Source organism: Fukomys damarensis, unplaced genomic scaffold (genome assembly GCF_012274545.1).
Source record: "Fukomys damarensis isolate Sample0158 unplaced genomic scaffold, DMR_v1.0_HiC HiC_scaffold_23, whole genome shotgun sequence".
NCBI classification, from domain to species: Eukaryota; Metazoa; Chordata; class Mammalia; order Rodentia; family Bathyergidae; genus Fukomys; species Fukomys damarensis.
This window is the reverse complement of record NW_022900935.1, coordinates 40,049,740-40,066,201: the sequence shown is the minus strand read 5'-3', so window position 1 is coordinate 40,066,201 and position 16,462 is coordinate 40,049,740. Positions and strand designations below refer to the sequence as shown.

The 16,462-nt window shown below is 54.7% G+C and overlaps 1 protein-coding gene across 5 annotated transcripts in view; it reads right to left on the bottom strand.

The window, feature by feature from the left end:
- LOC104864848 (beta-catenin-interacting protein 1) overlaps positions 1-16,462 on the bottom strand; it is a 100,059-nt gene that overhangs the window by 65,795 nt on the left and 17,802 nt on the right. The window contains exon 1 of one of the 5 annotated variants that reach the window (XM_010628071.1): positions 2,741-2,837. The exons of the other annotated variants lie outside the window; for them this stretch is intronic. Coding sequence (XP_010626373.1) covers positions 2,741-2,822 — 82 coding nt within the window. The 5' untranslated portion in view covers positions 2,823-2,837. Of the gene's footprint in view, positions 1-2,740; positions 2,838-16,462 lie in introns of those variants that run through there. 5 annotated transcript variants of the gene reach the window in all.

Below are 16,462 nucleotides of genomic sequence, written 5' to 3'. Positions count from 1 at the left end.
CAAACGCAGACGACCCCTGGGTCGGCTGGAATCGTCCCTTCTCCCTGAGCCCCTGGCGGGCGCCCCTTCTCACAGCGGGACCCCAGGGGTGTCTGGCGGTGGAGGACAGGGCTGGGGCTCCCGGGAGCGGGCACTGCGCCCTGAGAGACAGCGGCTTCATTTTACAGAGGAGGAAGCCAAGGGAGACAAAGACTTCATCATCAGTCCTCTGAGACAGGATGGTCAGTCAGATTAACTAGGCACCAAGGGCAAAAAGTTCCGTAGCAATAATTATTCAAGACTGCTGGATGAACTACCAGGGAATATCAAGGGCCAAGGTTTTGGGGGTGGTTTTGTTTTGCAGTACTGGGGACTGAACCCACCGCCTTCCCACTGAGCTGCATCCCAGCCCCTTTTATTTACTTACTTATGTTTGAGACAGGGTCACACTAAGTGGCTGAATTGCTCAAGGTGGGCTCAAACTGGGGTCCCTCCTACATCAGCCTCCCAGAGTGCCCAGGGTGGAGCTGTGGGAGGGGTCTACTGCTGGGGCGCTGCATGGAGGGAGCCCGGGTAGGGCTGGAGGAAGGCATCAGTACTCCAGGAGGGGCAGCGCCAGGTGTAGGGAGAAGGTGGAGGCTTGTTTGGGAGAATTTGGGTGAGGAGCCCAAAAAGGTAGACGGAGGCCAGATTGTGAGGTGCATCAGGGTTTTGGACCTGATTCTCCAGGGAACAGGAAGACCTGCAACAAAGTCTGATGGGATGTGAGGGGATGGATGCAAACACTCCTTTCTGTGCCTCGTGTCTCTCAGCATCCTCAGTGAAACCCACAGGTCCACCTGGTGGTGTCTCCCCCTCCCAGGCCGTGCACCCCCCCAGGCTGGGGAAGAGAGGCTTCCTTGGCTGGACCCCTCCTGGGCACCTGCCCCCCATCTCTCCACCACTTTCCACTCATCTTCCTGTCACCCAGGATGGGCTGGCCAACCCTGCTGCTGTTGGCTCTGTCCCTTCCTGGCTCTTAAACTCAGTAATAGTTCGTACTGCCTCCTCCTTGTCACAGCCCCAGCCCTCAGGTCAGGGGTCTGACCAGCTGTGTCACACCACACTTGAAGACATCCTCCCTCCGGAAGTGCTCCCGGCTGCACCTGCCCTTACCTGCAGTCACTGCGTCCTGTCCCCCTCCAGCCTAGCCCAGCATCCCTCCTCCTCCCAGCCGTGTTCCAGCATGAAAAAAGCCAGATGGTACAGACAGGATGGCTGCCTGACAGAATTCTGCCTCCCACTACTACAAGAGACTTTGGACAGGTTGTGGAATTTCCTGAGTCTCTTTCCTCTCCTGGAAATAGCACCAGCACTTTGGGAGGCTGAGGCAGGAGGATGGCTGGGAATTTGAGGCCAGCCTGGACTACATGGTGAGTTCAAGGCCAGCCTGACCTACGTAGCCAGACCCTTGCTTTAAAAAAACAACAAAATAAGAGTGTCTCATAGAGCCTCCAATTAGGATACCTAGGTAGATGGTAGTTTCTCTTGTCCCTCTGGGGGCCAGAGCCTTCCAAACACCCAACATCCTGCTGGGCACAGAGTAGGTGCTCAGCATGTAACCGATGAGGAGCTAAGTGAATTGCTGTTAGATTTTCTTTAATGGAGTTTATGTCTCAGAGGGTTAAAAAAATGTAGCTTTACGCTTCCCAGGGACTTTTGAGATTTACAGAACATAAAATCAGAAAGGTCTGATCTCAGAACTATCCTGGGAGTTGACAGACTGATGCTGAGATGGGAAGTTTAATGTATTCAGTTCTATTAAAAACACAAACAAGGGCCAGGGATTTAGCTCAGTGATTCTGCCACCTGCCTCACAAGCACAAGCTCCCAAGTTCGATCCCCAGTACAAAAAAAAAAAAGCTTCTCCAAATCTGGAACCCTGAGCCCTTTATCTTCTCACCCTTAGATAAACAAAGAGGTAAATGGAAGGGTCCAGCACCAGGAGGGGCCGTAGGTGGCTCCCGAGCTCTGTGAACCTGTACGCACTGCCACGCCACCCACAGGAAGTGACCAGTACAGAGTTCACCCAGAGCCCAGTCAGGAGATGGGAACCTCAGTTTCAGTTGTGCCTCATGCTAGCCATATTGGCACTTTTCTTTTCTTTTGATTGTTTCATTTTTTGAGACAGGGTCTTGCTATGTAGTCCAGGCAGGCCTCCATCTCATAGCGATCCTCCTGCCTCAGCCTGCCCAGCGCTGGGGTTACAGGTGTGCGCTACCACGCCCGGCAGTATTGTACTTTTCAAAGGTCTCCCTTGTGATGGACTGATGGTCCTCAAAAGGGCCTTGAGATGGGGATTGGTCTGGACTTGGGGTGACCTTGTCTGAGTTGGGCCACTCAGCAACCCAGGCAGCATGCAGGCCCCAGAGCAGTGGGCTCCACCCAGGCCTGTTCTTAGTGGGGAGCAGGGTTTGAGCAGGTGGCTTTGATGGGCAGGCAAGAAAGATGAAACCCAGTAAGCAGAGGGGACACAGACTTCCCAGGCCACTGTGGCCTGCACCAGGCTCTGTTGCTGCCTCCAGCAACCCTCCACAGAGGGTCTGGGTGTTCCCACTTCACAGGGGCCACGTGTCAACTTTCTCAAGTGCACGTGGCTAGAAGTAGGACCCCTGGATTCCATCTGAGCCCCAAACGGTGCCTAAGCCCATGTGTGGAATCATCCAAGGGTCCCTCCCAGCCCTTCATGGCTCGATCTCAGGGACCTGGCCGGCTTCCTTACCGGACATCGATGGCCGGTCGCCAAGAAGCTGAAAGGAGCAGTCCCTGGTGGACACATTGTCACTCCATGGCGAGTACCGCATGTGTCTGAGAAGGGAGCGGCAGGCCCGTGAAGTCCTGGGCACGCGCTTACAGGAGGAGGCTCGGGAGTCAGGAGCAGGAGAGGGGCTGGCAACTGCGGAAACTCTGAAACCTCAGCCCGGGAACCACCACCAAGGTGTACGGTCGGCCCCATCTCTGGCTTTTGGTGGCCTGGCCCGGTCATTTCATCGCTGTAAGAGAGAATTCCTTTCATTTGTATTTGTTTATTCCTCCCCCACCCCCAGTTGGGGAAAATGGTGCACACCCATAATCCCAGCACTCAGGAGGCTGAGGCAGGAGGATTACAAATTTGAGGCCAGCCTGGACAACCCAGTAAGACCCCGTCTCCAAATAAAAAGTGCTGAGAATGTAGTTCAGTGTTCTTTGGGTTCAATCCGCAGTATTACAAGAAAAAGAGAAGAACACAATAGAGATAGGAAGGAGAAGGCAGAGGAGGAAGAAGGGGAGAAGAAGGAGGAAGAGGAGAAGGAAACTGACTTCAAAGGGGCACCCCATGGTCTCCAGGAATCAGAATGGGACCTGTGGGCTTGTTTCAGATTTTTTTGCAGTGGCCACCAGGGATCAAACTCAGGAACTTGCACTTGCAAGGCAGGTGGTGGAACCACTGAGTGAAATCCCCGGCACATTTCAGACTTTCTAATGCCGTCCATATTCTCCCTTGGCAAAAGAACTGACAGAATTCCCATACATGAAGCATCAACTGTGACACGCTGGCCAAAATTCCCAAGGACGGAAGCTTCTTCTCACCTCAGAGACCAAGTAGCCCACTTTTTGAGTGCTATATCCCAGGCCCTTTGTTTTACTTTGACCCAGGGTCTTGCTTAGTCACTCTCTCAGGCTCTTGCCTAGGCTGGGCTCAAATTTGAGATCCTCCTGCCTCAGCCTCTTGAAGTGCTGGTATTACAGGTATTTGCCGCCATGCCCAGCTAAGGCAGCTCATCCCTACACCTCCGAAGATGGGCCAAAGATTGGGATTTCCCACCTGTGCCCTGTCCTCCACCTCAGAACCCAAGGTAACAAAGCAGCAACAGCAGCGTATCCTGCACCCCTCTTTGGCTGGCCCTTGTGAGGGTGGGGGTGGGGGCGGGGTATCATTCCCGGAAGGAATTAGGCTAACAGCAAATGTGGCCACCTCCTCTGAGGAGACACAACCCAAACGTACTATGCCCTCCCCTCACCAGGAGGAAGAGGGTAAGAGGAACAGGATGGGTTTCCGAGGTGAAGCCCAGAGGCAGCACAGCTGCGCTGAACTCAGGGTCAGCAGACCGTGCTGTTTTTCTTTGAGATGGGGCCTCATTGTGTTACGCAGACTGGTTTTCAACTGTGGGCTCCAACAATTCTCCTGCCTCAGCTCCCTAGTGGCTGGGAGTCTGGATATGTGCCATAGCGCCCAGTCAGTACACATGGGTTCTATCCGGCTTACTTCCCTGGAACTGGAGGAGACTGAGGGGTAACAGTAAAAACAATCAAACAAACCAACCAAAACAACAACAAATGTGTGGTGGCACACGACTGCAATCCCATCTCCTTGGGAAGCTGAGGCAGGAGGATCGCTGGATTTCAGGAGTTCCAGACCCAGCCTGGGCAATATAATGAGATGCCCAACTCAAAACAAATAAACAAACAAACCAACCGAGGGTTTCCAACTAAGTAACACCCCCAGTCTTTTATAAATGTTGTTACAATTTTGAGAAAAGTTCTTAGTTGCCCAAGCTGGGCTTGAACTTGGAATGATCCTGCCTCAGCCTCCCAGAGTGCTGAAGCTGCTGAGGGCTCACGTGAGGATGGGTGGTCGGGGTTGAGCCCAGATGCTGGGCTGGCACAGTGAGAGAAGAAACGCCTGGACCAGGGCTGCCAGGAAGTCCTGTCTGCGTCAGGAGGGGACCTCATGCTCTGGAGCACTGGCCGAGCTCCCACGCCCTTCCTGAGCTCCCGTGTCACCTGACTCTGCTCCTCTCCAGTGCCTGTAGACAGGGTGGGGATGACAGTGAGGCTGTGTGGGCAGGCAGTGATACTGCTTGGGAACGTGGAGTACAATGCTGCCACAAAGAAGGATAGTTCATCAGCTGGAGTCATGTGTAGGAAAACGGATGCCCCTGGAGACCACACTGTCAAGTGAAACAAATCAGACACACAAGCTTACATGTCACATGGCTTCTATGAAGAATGCAAAATATAAATAATTTTTAAATGTTCTGGTATTTAAACATGTGTGTCTGATTTATTGCATTGAAGAGTATGGTCTCAAGGTACATCCACTTAACTATAAATGTCTCAAGCTCATCCTTCTTTACAGCAGAGTAGTACTCCATTATATAAAACCCCACAGCTTCTTTAACCATTTATCAGTTCACGGGCGTTTGGGCTGTTTCCAAGACTTAGCTATTACAAACTGTGTCACTAAGTAATTTTTAAAACTGAATGAAAAATATTGGAAACAGAGATAAATATTTTGAAAATAGGAAAGGGATCTAGACGTGGGGGGATAAAAAGAATTAAAATGTGCCAGGAATGCTGGCACACACCTGTGATCCTAGCACTTGGGGGCTCTAAGAGTTCAAAGCCACCCTGGGCTACATAGTGAGTTCAAGGCCAGCCTGAACTACGAAGTGAAACCCTGTCTCAAAAAAACAACAGGCTGGGGATTTAGCTCAGTGGTTCTGCTGCCTCCCTCGCAAGCACAAGGTCCCGAGTTCAATTCCTCAGTACCAATAAATAAATAAATAAATAAATAAATACATGAATTTTAAAAACAACAACAAAAAGAATCAAAACATGTTAAGTTCATGTGTCCACCCCTAAGACAAACACAAGCACTATGTACTAAAACGTACTAATTAAAAAAGAAAGCCAGAACACATACAAAATAATAATAATAATCACAGAGAGCTTCGGCCCTGGGTCCGGCCCCTGTCCTCCTGACTAGGACTGGAGTCACCCCTGTCCAGGGTGTGGATGGCAGGGGTAACAGATTCGGTCCTCTCCCTGGCTGCCCCGTCTGGTGGTTCCTTGGTCCCTGCACACAGAGCCCCGTGGTCTCTGCCAGACCGAGATGGGGGGCTCCAGCCCATGGACCTGTCGTCCTCAGTGCTGGCGCCAGGGCTCCGAACATCCCAGCCAGCCCGTCCCAGTGCCGGGCACTGCTTTCCCCTGACCCCAGAAGCAGCAGGACCCAGAACCTCGGCTCCTCTCGGTGCCATCTCCATCAGCGTCCCCAGGGCCTGGGCTGCTGGTTCCCTCTGGAAGGGTGGCCTCGCAGCAGGGTTTTAATCATCCGGGCATCGATTCGAGGGATACCCGTGAGCAGAGATAGTGGCTGAGGGCGAAGGCTGCTCCCCAGCCTTTCTGATGTGTCTGTGGCTGGCTTGGTGGAAGGAGCCAGGGAGGGGCAGGGAGGACCTAGCAAGATGGGCCCCAGGAGGCAGGGCCACCCACCCCAGATGTGTGTGGGGGTCTCTGCCTGGCTGCACAGCGGCTGCTGCATGCGGGGACCAGAGTACATGCCAGCCTCAGGCCTGAGGAGGGCGCCTTCCATGCCAGGGCAAGCGTGGGTTACACAGGCTCGGGCAGAGCTGGGCCTGCGCCTGGGGTGCAGGAGGAGACAGCAGCGCTAGTCTGTGTCTCTGGGGGTCTGTGCCCCTTTCAGTAGTCAGCCAGCTGCCCCACAGCTGCAAAGGCCTCAAAATGTGACCCAAATGGGCCCCAAGGCCTCTCAGAGATCCCACCTGGGTGTGAGGCCTCCAGGCTTACAGGACAAAGAGCTTCCCCACATCACAGAGTCAGCTTCCAGAAGGGTCTAGGCACCTCACCCCGCAGCTGGCAGCTGATGCCCTTGCCAAACCGGGGCTCCAAATGCTGGGCCTGGCCACCTGGCCACAAGGTCCCCCAGCCCCTCGGAGCTGGGTGAGGGATGGCGGATGTTAATTTGCTCATCGTAACTAATTCGAAAAGGAGCATAAACAGAAGAGCCTGGGGCACAGCTCTGCCCAGGGTGCAGTTCGTGCCCAATTATGTGTTATTACTGCGTTTGCTCTCTGTTCCCTCCCGTATTAATTGTAGGGCTGGCATTGTGGCAATTAACACAATTATGGGCTCTCTTTCTCTTCCTGTCGGCCACAAGCCACAAAGCTCCTGCAACGGAGCTGGGCGGATGAGAGGGGAGAGGCGCACGGGAGAGGGTTACTTCGACCAGGGGTTGAACTGTGTCCCCCAAAAATGTACACATGACGTCCTAGTCCCCAGGATCTTGGATGTGAGCTTCTGTGAAGACAGGTCTACAAGCCCAGGAGAGAGAGCTCGCATCCTTCCCTCGGCCTCAGGAGGAATCAGTCCAGCCTGGCTGACACCCAGGTTTCACAGCTCCAGCCTCAGTCACACTGGGACCAAAACCAGTCTGTGGTTTTGGCTGTTGCTGTTCGGTAATACTGGGGATTGAGCCAGGGCCTTCTCACTGAGCTCCACCCTCAGCCCTCTGTTTTGAGACAGGCCCTTACTAAGTTACTAAATTGTCTAGGCTGGACTTGAACTTGCAATCCTCCTGCCTCAGACTTCCAGGGTGCTGGGATATCAGGTGAGTGCACCATGCCCAGCTTCAAAAACCTGTTCCCATTCCACACTTACTATAATCCTCTGGAGTCTGGGGTGATCACCTGTTTTACAGATGGGGAAACTGAGTCACAAGGAAGTCCTATCATCCATAAGGAGTAGAGTTCAAGCCTGAGCCCGGACATAGGATTTTAGTACTGTGGCAGTTCTCATGGCGTGGACCTCAGAATAGCTAAACTTCACCAGCGTTCTGAGACCAAATCACTGAGGGAAAGCCTCCGGAGAGGGATATCTGGACCTGCTTTCTCAGGCCCCTTACTGTACCCTAACTCTCCTGGGTGCATGCAGCAGGCAGCCTTGCTCGGTCTGCTTCCCTCCTGTGGGGTGCCTGCCCTTACAGGTGAGGCCACAGGATATCACAGCACCACCAAGGATGGCAAAACCCAGTCTACTTTGGAAAAAAGAAAATTCTGATTCTAATCTTAACAGGAGAGCCAGGCATGGTGGAACACGCCTGTAATCTCAGTCCTTGGGAGGCCACAAGTTCAAGGCCAGCCTGGGCTACGTAGTGAGACTCTGTCTCAAAAACAAAGAAAGAAAAAAATCTAAACACGAAAGTCTGCTTCCTGCCCAATTCTTTCCTTCCCCCTGGCAGGCTAAGGTTGGTATTAGGGTGAGATTTTCCAGGCTCTGGGGTACAGCCAGCAAGAGTCCTGCAGTGACCATCTTGTCTCTGACCACGCAGCAACTTTTCTTTTAGGAAGCACAACCACTTTCTGTCCTCCATGTGCTCCCCCCCAAAGGGACATCACTCCAGCAGCCTGCTATATCCTGGCCATTCAGTCAATGGGAATATGACTAAATCTCCAGCCACCATGATTGGTCCAATGGGTAACATGTGACCCAAATCCAGCAAATCAGAGACTGCCTTGGGATTTCTTTGGGCCTTGGGAGAAAACAGGCTTCTGTGTACAGAGGTTGCTGGGAGCCCTGTCCCAGAGCAGGAAGAAGCACCAGTCTGTGGTTGGAGCTGATGAGGCCACAAGGCAGACTTGAAGAAACAAGCACAGACAGCCTGAAAGAGAAAGTGTTCAGGAAGCATCAAAGCCCGGTTCTAGTCCCGGAGGCCCTGGTTCTTAGACTGGCTTAGTCCTTTGATTTGCCCCTAGGGCCTCCCTAGCCTGTTGCAGTTGGGTTTCTGCTGCCTATAAACTAAAAGGCCTGGACCAGCTGAATGTGGTGGCGCACGCCTATAATCCCAGAATTTGAAAAGCTGAGGCAGGAGGATCAGCACAAGTTTGAGGCCAGTTTGAGCTTCCCACTGAGTCTGTTTCAAAACAAACCACCAAACAAACAAAATCCCAACCAATCCTAGTCCCCGAGCTTCTTTAGTAGCCCCGGAATGTGTCAGCAGCCAAGCTAGCCCAACAGGGCAGTGGGCATGGGGGCCTGGTATCCCCAAAACATCCCCAAGGGATGGAGCTGGTAGAGCAGGGAGGGTATTTCCTCTTTCGAGGTTCCAGATTTTCTTGTTGCCAACACAACTCTGGTATAAAAAACAGAGTGATGGCACCTGTGGGCCACAGAGGGATCAGCAGAAGAGCTGTTCCAAGGTCAAGATCATTCAATCCGCAGGCGTGGTGGTATACACTTATAATCCCAGCACTCTAGGAGGCTGAGACAGGGAGATACAAGTCCCTCCTGGGCAACTGAACAACAGACCCCATCTCCAAAATGTAATAAAAGACTGGAGATACAGCTCAGTGTGAAGGTCCTGGGCTCAATCCTCAGTAATGATAATAAAAAAGATTATTAGTCATTAACAAGGCTTTATGGAGAGCCCACGACCACCAGGAGCTGGGGCTGCAGCAGAGAAGGAGCCAGACAAAGTCCTCACAGCTTCCTTTCTACTGGGAGGAGGGAGAGGCAGACAAAGGGCCTCAGGGACATTACAAAGCCCTGGTAAAGTTCTACCCAAGTGGCCCACACTTCGTGGGTCAGAGCACATTAGGGTCACAGTTAATTAAGGGAGACTGCAGTCCTATCATGTGCCTGAAAATAGGCAGCTGGGTGTGGGTGGAGAACTGCACAGTGACTCCAAGGTCCCTTGGGGCCCAGGCACATGGACTCACCCAAGGTGACCGCTGTCTGCTCCCTGTCCAGCTCCCCCACCCTCTAGAGCTAATGAGTGTAGGTGCATAATCTCCTGAGCCTGAGCCCCTTCATCCTCTGGAGTCTGGAGGAGAGACAGTGTGAATCCTCTTGCTGCCACCAAGGACACCGGGCCTCCCTTCTTGCTCTCTGCTCCTGCAGTTCCTGTGTGATCCATGGCCTGGGCCTGAGCTGGAGCTGCCCTGGCTGGTCCTGACAAACCACCCTCCCTATGGCCTCCCTGACCCCATCTTGAGCCACAGGAAAGGGCTGGAGGAGGACAGCCCCACCTGCAGGTGCAGGAGCTCCAGGGACAGCGCCTTTCTCTGTGCATGCTTGAGCTAGCCGGGTCCCTCTCTCCCTGCAGTCTCAGCATCTGTGGGCCAGGACTGCTCCCTTATCTCTACCTATTGGACCAGCAGCACTGCGGAGCCTGACTGTTGGCCTGGTAGGGGCCTGGCTGGTACAGGCAGGGCTGGTTTACTCTCGAGGAGCCTAAGGGAAGCTGGACGCTGGCCAGATGGCTCAGGGCTCAGAGGCCCAGGGTAGAGAAGTGGGGAGAGCCCAGGCTGCCCCTCCTGGGCATGGCTTTCGCTCCTCTGATGGGACCTGGGGATGGCTCGGCCAGGGAAAGTACCTGGCCCACTGTGGCCAGCCTCCCCTGCACTGCCGGGCTATCCCTAGAGACAAAGGCTGACAGGGGCAGGGCCCAGGGGCCCAGAATGTGCCCCCCACACACCAGGGGTCTCCTTTGGGCTGGGGAGGTCTTTCTTTTTTGCTTTTTTCTCCCCCACCTCCTTTGCTACTAGGGATGAAACCCAGGGCCTTTGAACTGAGCCACATCCCCAGCCTGTTTATAAATTTTTTTATTTTGACACAGGGTTTCATCAAATCGCTAAACTGCCCCTGGTGGGCTCTAACTTGCCATCCTCCTGCCTCAGCCTCTAGAGTGCTGGGATTACAGGCATGTGTCACCACGCACACTTTGCGGCAGTCTCTCTGAGGGAACACAGCCACAGCCACAGAAGAGGCCTGGGCCAGTTTGGTGACCTGCAGGCTCCACAGCATGGCTGGACTTGTTGCCCAGCAACTGGACCTGTCCCCATTGGACACTCAATTCCTTCGGCCAGGACCCGGCCTGCTTCTCTGGTTCCTTTCACACAAGGACACACCAGGATGTGCGGCCTATGGTAAACAAAGATTATTTTTACCCCATTATTTCTCCTCTCAGCTTGCTAAGTGTCCAGCCAAGGCGCGCCTGTATCCTCCCTGGGCATTCTGGTGCTCAGAAGGCTCTGTCCTGCCAGGTGCCAGCAGCTCCGGCCACCTGAGTGCTGCCTGAGGGCCAGGCCAGGGCCCTGGGTGAGAAGCTGTGGCCTCTGTGAGTTCAGAGGCTGGGAAGGGGCACAGAGACAATACCACCTGGGGCCACTCAGCTCCCACACCAGCTGTCCCTACCCCAGGCCACCCAGACCCATACCCTGCTCCAAGGAGACCCCATGAGCTGGGCTTCTGACCTAAGAGGGAGCTCAAGGTGGGGACCCCCAGCTCGCCTGCATGGAGACAAAACATAAAAAAGGCAGCCGAGTGGACCGCCAGTCCATCTCGGGTCTGAATTCTGTCCAGACAGCACAGCCCTCTGTGCCCAGCCCAGAGGAAGCTGCGCCCCACGTTCCCAAGCTGGCACATTGTGGCAGCGGGTGCGGGTGACACAGAGAAAGTGGCCCACGCTCATTTCCACTTTCCACGTCTGAGGGCCCAGAGTCAGGACTTGCCTCCTTCGCAAGGCCTGAGCCTTCTCCCAGGGCAGCCGGCCTGGTGTGAGTTTTTCCCCATCTGGGGGTGGTGCATCATGCCCTCGAGGCTGTGTTGGTGGCAGAGAGGGGGTGGACAGGGCCAGTAGGTGCTCAGGCACTGACTTGCTCTCTTCCTCTTCCACCCTCTCGTCCTCCTCCTCCTCTTCTTCCTCCTCTTCCTCCTGCTTGCTCTGGAGCAGAGTTGGCTGCAGCGGGAAGGAACCACTGGTTTTGAAGGTGTTTTTTTTTTTAACCACTTGATCAGGATCAAGGATTTAATTCTATCCCTTCACTGCCTGGCTGTGATTCTATTTGGAGTCTGAGCACAGGCGGCAGGAGGGTCCCTGGAGCTCCTGCCCTGGCGCTGCCCAGTCCTGCCTGCCTGCCTGCCTGCCCGGCCAGAACAGTCCATCTTGGGACCCTCTCAGGCCGCCAGGAGTTGGGGAATGCCAAGGACCTGGGCCATTAGCACCCTTCCCCTGCATGAGGCTCAGGGGACAGAGGCTCCATGGGGGCGGCAGGAGGCAGCTTGGCCAGCAACCACCAAGGGATCATCTGGGCTCTGCCCTGCTCATCAGAAAGCGTTAGCGAGGGCCCAGTGGGACAGGGCTGAGCCCTCCCCACCCTGAGCTGCAGTCACATACTGAGGAGGACTTGGGCACAGAGAGTGTGGGGCAGAGGGACATGACCATTGTAGGTTCCGCCACCTGCTGTGCGCGGTCACTCTGCCTGGCGTGTCTATACACCAGCTCCTTGTCGGGTATTCTCGTCCCCCTGCTTCTCCCAAAACTGGCAATCGCACGTCCTTAGTTAGATGTCTGCCAGATGCAGATCCAGGCCTCCCCGCTGCTGGGCAGCCTCCAGGTGGATACGGTGGGCACCGATACCCTCCATCTAAATTTTATTATTTATTTTTGGTACCGGGGATCGAGCTCGGGACCTTGTGCTTGTGAGGCAGGCAGCGGTACCACTGAGCTAAGTCCCCAGCCCTAAATTTATTTATTTTGGTTGCAAGGCAGGCAGCAGAACCACTGAGCTAAATCCCTGGCCCTGTTTTGGTTTTGATTTTCTTTTTCTTTTTTTGAGACAGGGTCTCACATGTAGTTGAGACTGACCTGGAACTATGTACCCCAGGCCGGTCTCAAACTCACAGTGATCCTCCTGCCTCAGCCTCCTGAATGCTGGGATTACAGGTGTGCGCCACCACACCCGGCTGGTTTGGGGGATTTTTTGAGAGGAGGGTCTTGCTATGTTGTCCAGGGTGGCCTCAAACTGGTGGCCTAGTTTATCACCTCTCAGAGAGCACACGCACTATTTTCAAAGGCCCCTCCAGCTACCACTGACGTGAATTTGGGAATTATGTTTCCAATACATGAACTTTTGGGGTCCCCCATGGGCCAGGAAGTGGGAACTCCAAGAAGCTCTGGGTTTGAAGTCACCTCCCAGGGCTGTGCACAGGGTGAGGCTCCCACAGGTGTGAAAACAGGGGAGCTACCTGTCACAGGAGCATCTCCTCCCCTTCCCTGGGGAACCAGGAAGAGGCCCAGGCAGGGCTGGGAGCTGCCAGCTCACCTGACTTCCTGCCCAGCAGGACTGGCATGGTGGCCCCCATGAGGGGACTGACAGTTCAGTGTTCAGAAGGTGGTGAGATGCCAGCTGACATCTCAGGCACCAATTTCCTGCCCTGGTCCTTCGCAGCCTCTCAATCAGGACCAGCTGCACCCCACCTCCTAGATACTGGCAGGCTCCCTCCCAGAACCCCCAGTTCCTTCTGGGACAGCAGGCCGGGTGTGACCACTTCCTAACTTCAGCTTGGGGCCAGCTTGGGCCCAGCTCCTCCTTGGGGAAATGGGTGGCAGCCCTGAGCCACTGGGAGAGAAAAAGGACATGGGGCCCCCACGGGAGGGCCCTCAGAGCCACCCACACTGGAAGTTGGCTCCTGGCCCCACCAGCTGGACTGGGTGCCACTGAAGGGATCAGTTTCCCCAAGACAAAGGACTCCGTTCAAAGCTAGGAGCAGCCCGGATGTTCACCTGTCTGGGAGCAGAAGCGCTTCATTCATCCCGATGGCTCTCCAGGTTGGGGGCTGGAAACACCAGGGCCAGGACAGGGTGCTCTGGCCCCTACTTGTCCCGGCCTGGCTCACCCCCACCCTGCCTCATGGTTCCACCCCTGCCCTGGTGTGGTGACCGGCCATGTGCCCCCACACCCAGGAAGGCCAGCCCAGGAGGGGCCTGCTGCGGGCTGAGGGACCCGAAAGCCACCCCCACCCCAGCGGTTCCCTTCCCTGCCCAGGAGGCCTGGCTCCTTCTACTTGGCCTACTTCCTGTTACAGACACAACAGGTTGGACAGCTCCGGCGGCTTGATCCAGCTCTGCTCAGGGCTGGGCAGGCAGGACTAAAGCCAGCCGGTCCCTCCAAGGGATGACAGGGTTGGCAGAGCACTGCAGAGGGGTGGGGTTGACTCACACTTTACCTAGCATGGCCCTGTGAATTTGCATCTGTGTGTAATTTTTGGCTAATGTGGCTACTTTTATTTGCTGTTCTTTTTTTTCTTGAGACAGGGTCTCACTATGCAGTTCAGGCTGACCTTTAACTATGTCACCCAGACTGGCCTTGAACTCCTGGCTCGAGATCCTCCTGCTTCAGCCTCTGAGTCCTGGGACCATAGGTGCCCAGCTTGATATGCCACAGCTTGAGGATGTGACTGTCAGCCAAGCCCATATTCTGAAAACCTGAGTGTCCAGACTTTGGAGAACGTTTTTGAAAAGGAAACAGGAGCAGCAAGTCCCTTATAAATAGGGTGGGGAAGAGACAAAAAGGATTCAGGGGGGTGGAAATGAAAATTTCTAGTTAATGCTTCCAAAGCAAAAATTCCTGAATGAGAAATGATCTCAGCTTCTAAACTGGAACATACAGCTGACTGTCAATATAATTCCCCGATTCTGGATGGTGGAGGGATGGGTGTTCTGTGTGGACTTCTGCCGGGTGTCAGAGCACTGGGTTCCCACACTATGAGAGGTGCTTAGTGTTTGTTCGTGGAGTGGCAGGGCACCCCAAAGACCACCGGCCTCAGTACCGCCCTGGGGATCATAATTGGAATCTCCAAGGTCAACAGGGGCTCGGGAGTCAGCCGGGCAGACCCAGAAGTCCCTCCAGCTCAAGTGCCAGTCCAGGCTGCAGACTGTCACCAAACTTGGTGCTGCTGTCCCTTCTCCCCGTGCCACCCTGGGGAAGGACCCTGTGTGCTTCCAGGACTCCTGAGAGCCCTGACTTTCCGGGAGAAATCAGTTCAGCTCAGCCATTAAGCTAAGAAAAATCTTTATTGTCCCTTCTTTTCTCCAGCAGATATACTTTCAGTTGAAATGTGAAAGCCATGGCAGCACCTGGCCTTTCCTTCTTCAGCAAATGGCCCAGGGCAGGGCTGTCACTGTCAGAAGAAGAGCAAGGCCCAGGTTTGCGACAAGGACAAGCTGGGGCAGAGAACACCCACCCTCGATGGGGTGACAGGGATAGAGAGACGGGGTAGCCAGCTATGCCTGGTTCCGGATTCTGTGACCAAGTGGGGAGCCTGAGAGCCCACTGGTCCCCATGGCTCAGCAGGAGCTGTGGGCCACAGAGCTGGGAGAGTGAGAGTGTGTGCACTCACATCACACCTGCATGCACACACTACTCTGGGGGAAGACGCCTCCCTTGGTCTTCCTTCCGTAGGATCCGTGGCCTTGGCAGGCTCCTGTCTGCTAGCAGGGTCAGGGGCCCGAGTGTAGTGGACACTCAGGTCCTTCTGCTGGGGCGAACCCTCCATGACAAAGAGCCGCCCTAGGGATCGGGCTAAGGATTCACAGAGCTCCTGCACACTGCATGACACACAGGAGCCCCAGCCCCGAGAAGGGGACAATGGTCCAGGAACCCAGGCAGGAAAGGGCCCTCTGCCACCTACCACCTTTCTCCAGCCTCTCAGGGAAGCAGTGGGATGAGGGCGCAGGGTGCCCATCCCAGCACTGTTCTCAAATGTGACTCTGGGGCCAGGTCTGAGACCTGGTCAGGGACAGCCCAGACAGCCTTCTGGGTGGGAACTTCATACACAATGATGCCGTCCCTTCCAGGCGACACTGAGACAGAGGAGAAGCTCGGGTGAGAGACTCTGGGGAGCTGGGTGGGTGGGTCAGCTCCTGGGCAAGGACCCCTGCTGGACGGTCTCATGGGGCTCTCGATTGGCAGCAGCAACTTTCTCCTCCAGGGGGGACCCCAGAGGAGGGCTCAGGAAGTGGGGTGGGGAGGACGGCAGAGCGGGCAGAGCTGCCCAGGCCTCCCGGACGGTGTCTCACTGGGGGAGCCGGGCTGGTGCCAACCCATGGCAGCAATGCCCATAATCCTGGTCATCTCTACACTCCAGACTGTGGGTGAACAGAGCTCCTTGGGGACCCTCTTGTCTAGCTGGGGACTGTGCCTGGGTCCCTTGCGTCTGCTCACTGGTGTGACAGGGGCGGTCATTAAGGCGAATGCAATGTGCAGGTGGACCAAGGCCCGAAGCAAGGGGAGTGGCAGCAATTCCATGGCAACGGGGGGGGGATGGGTGAGCAATGGGACCCCAGACACACGCACCAAATGCCAAGCACGTTCAAACACAGACCCAACACGTGAAGACGGCAGCAAGCTCTTTGTGTAATAAATATTGCAAAGCGCACTTGACTGATTTTTTTTTTCGAAGTCAAATATAACCAATGTCCCAGACCCTGTTTTCTGCATTCAGCATAGTGAAGCTGTTGGTATTAGCAGAACACCTGCAGCCAATCACATACAAGACCCTGTCCCACCAGCTGGCCAATCACCATCCTTTTCCATTTTAAGCAGCCAATCTGGCCTCTTCACATTCCTAAAAAATGACCTAAATAAAGCACCAGAGCTCGGACAACTTCCTGGGAAGCCAGATACCGAGGCGCAAATTTTTTAAAAAATAAGAGTCAGAAATAAAAATAAAAGGCTTCCATTGGTCAAGATTTAAAAATAAAAAGGTTTCTTCCTGAAGCTAATCATGAGTCCATCCCTTTAAGCCAACTGAACGTACTGCTGCTGTCCCCTTGGGTGCCAGCCCTGCTGCGTGGCCAGGCTGGGGGGGAGGGGCGGGG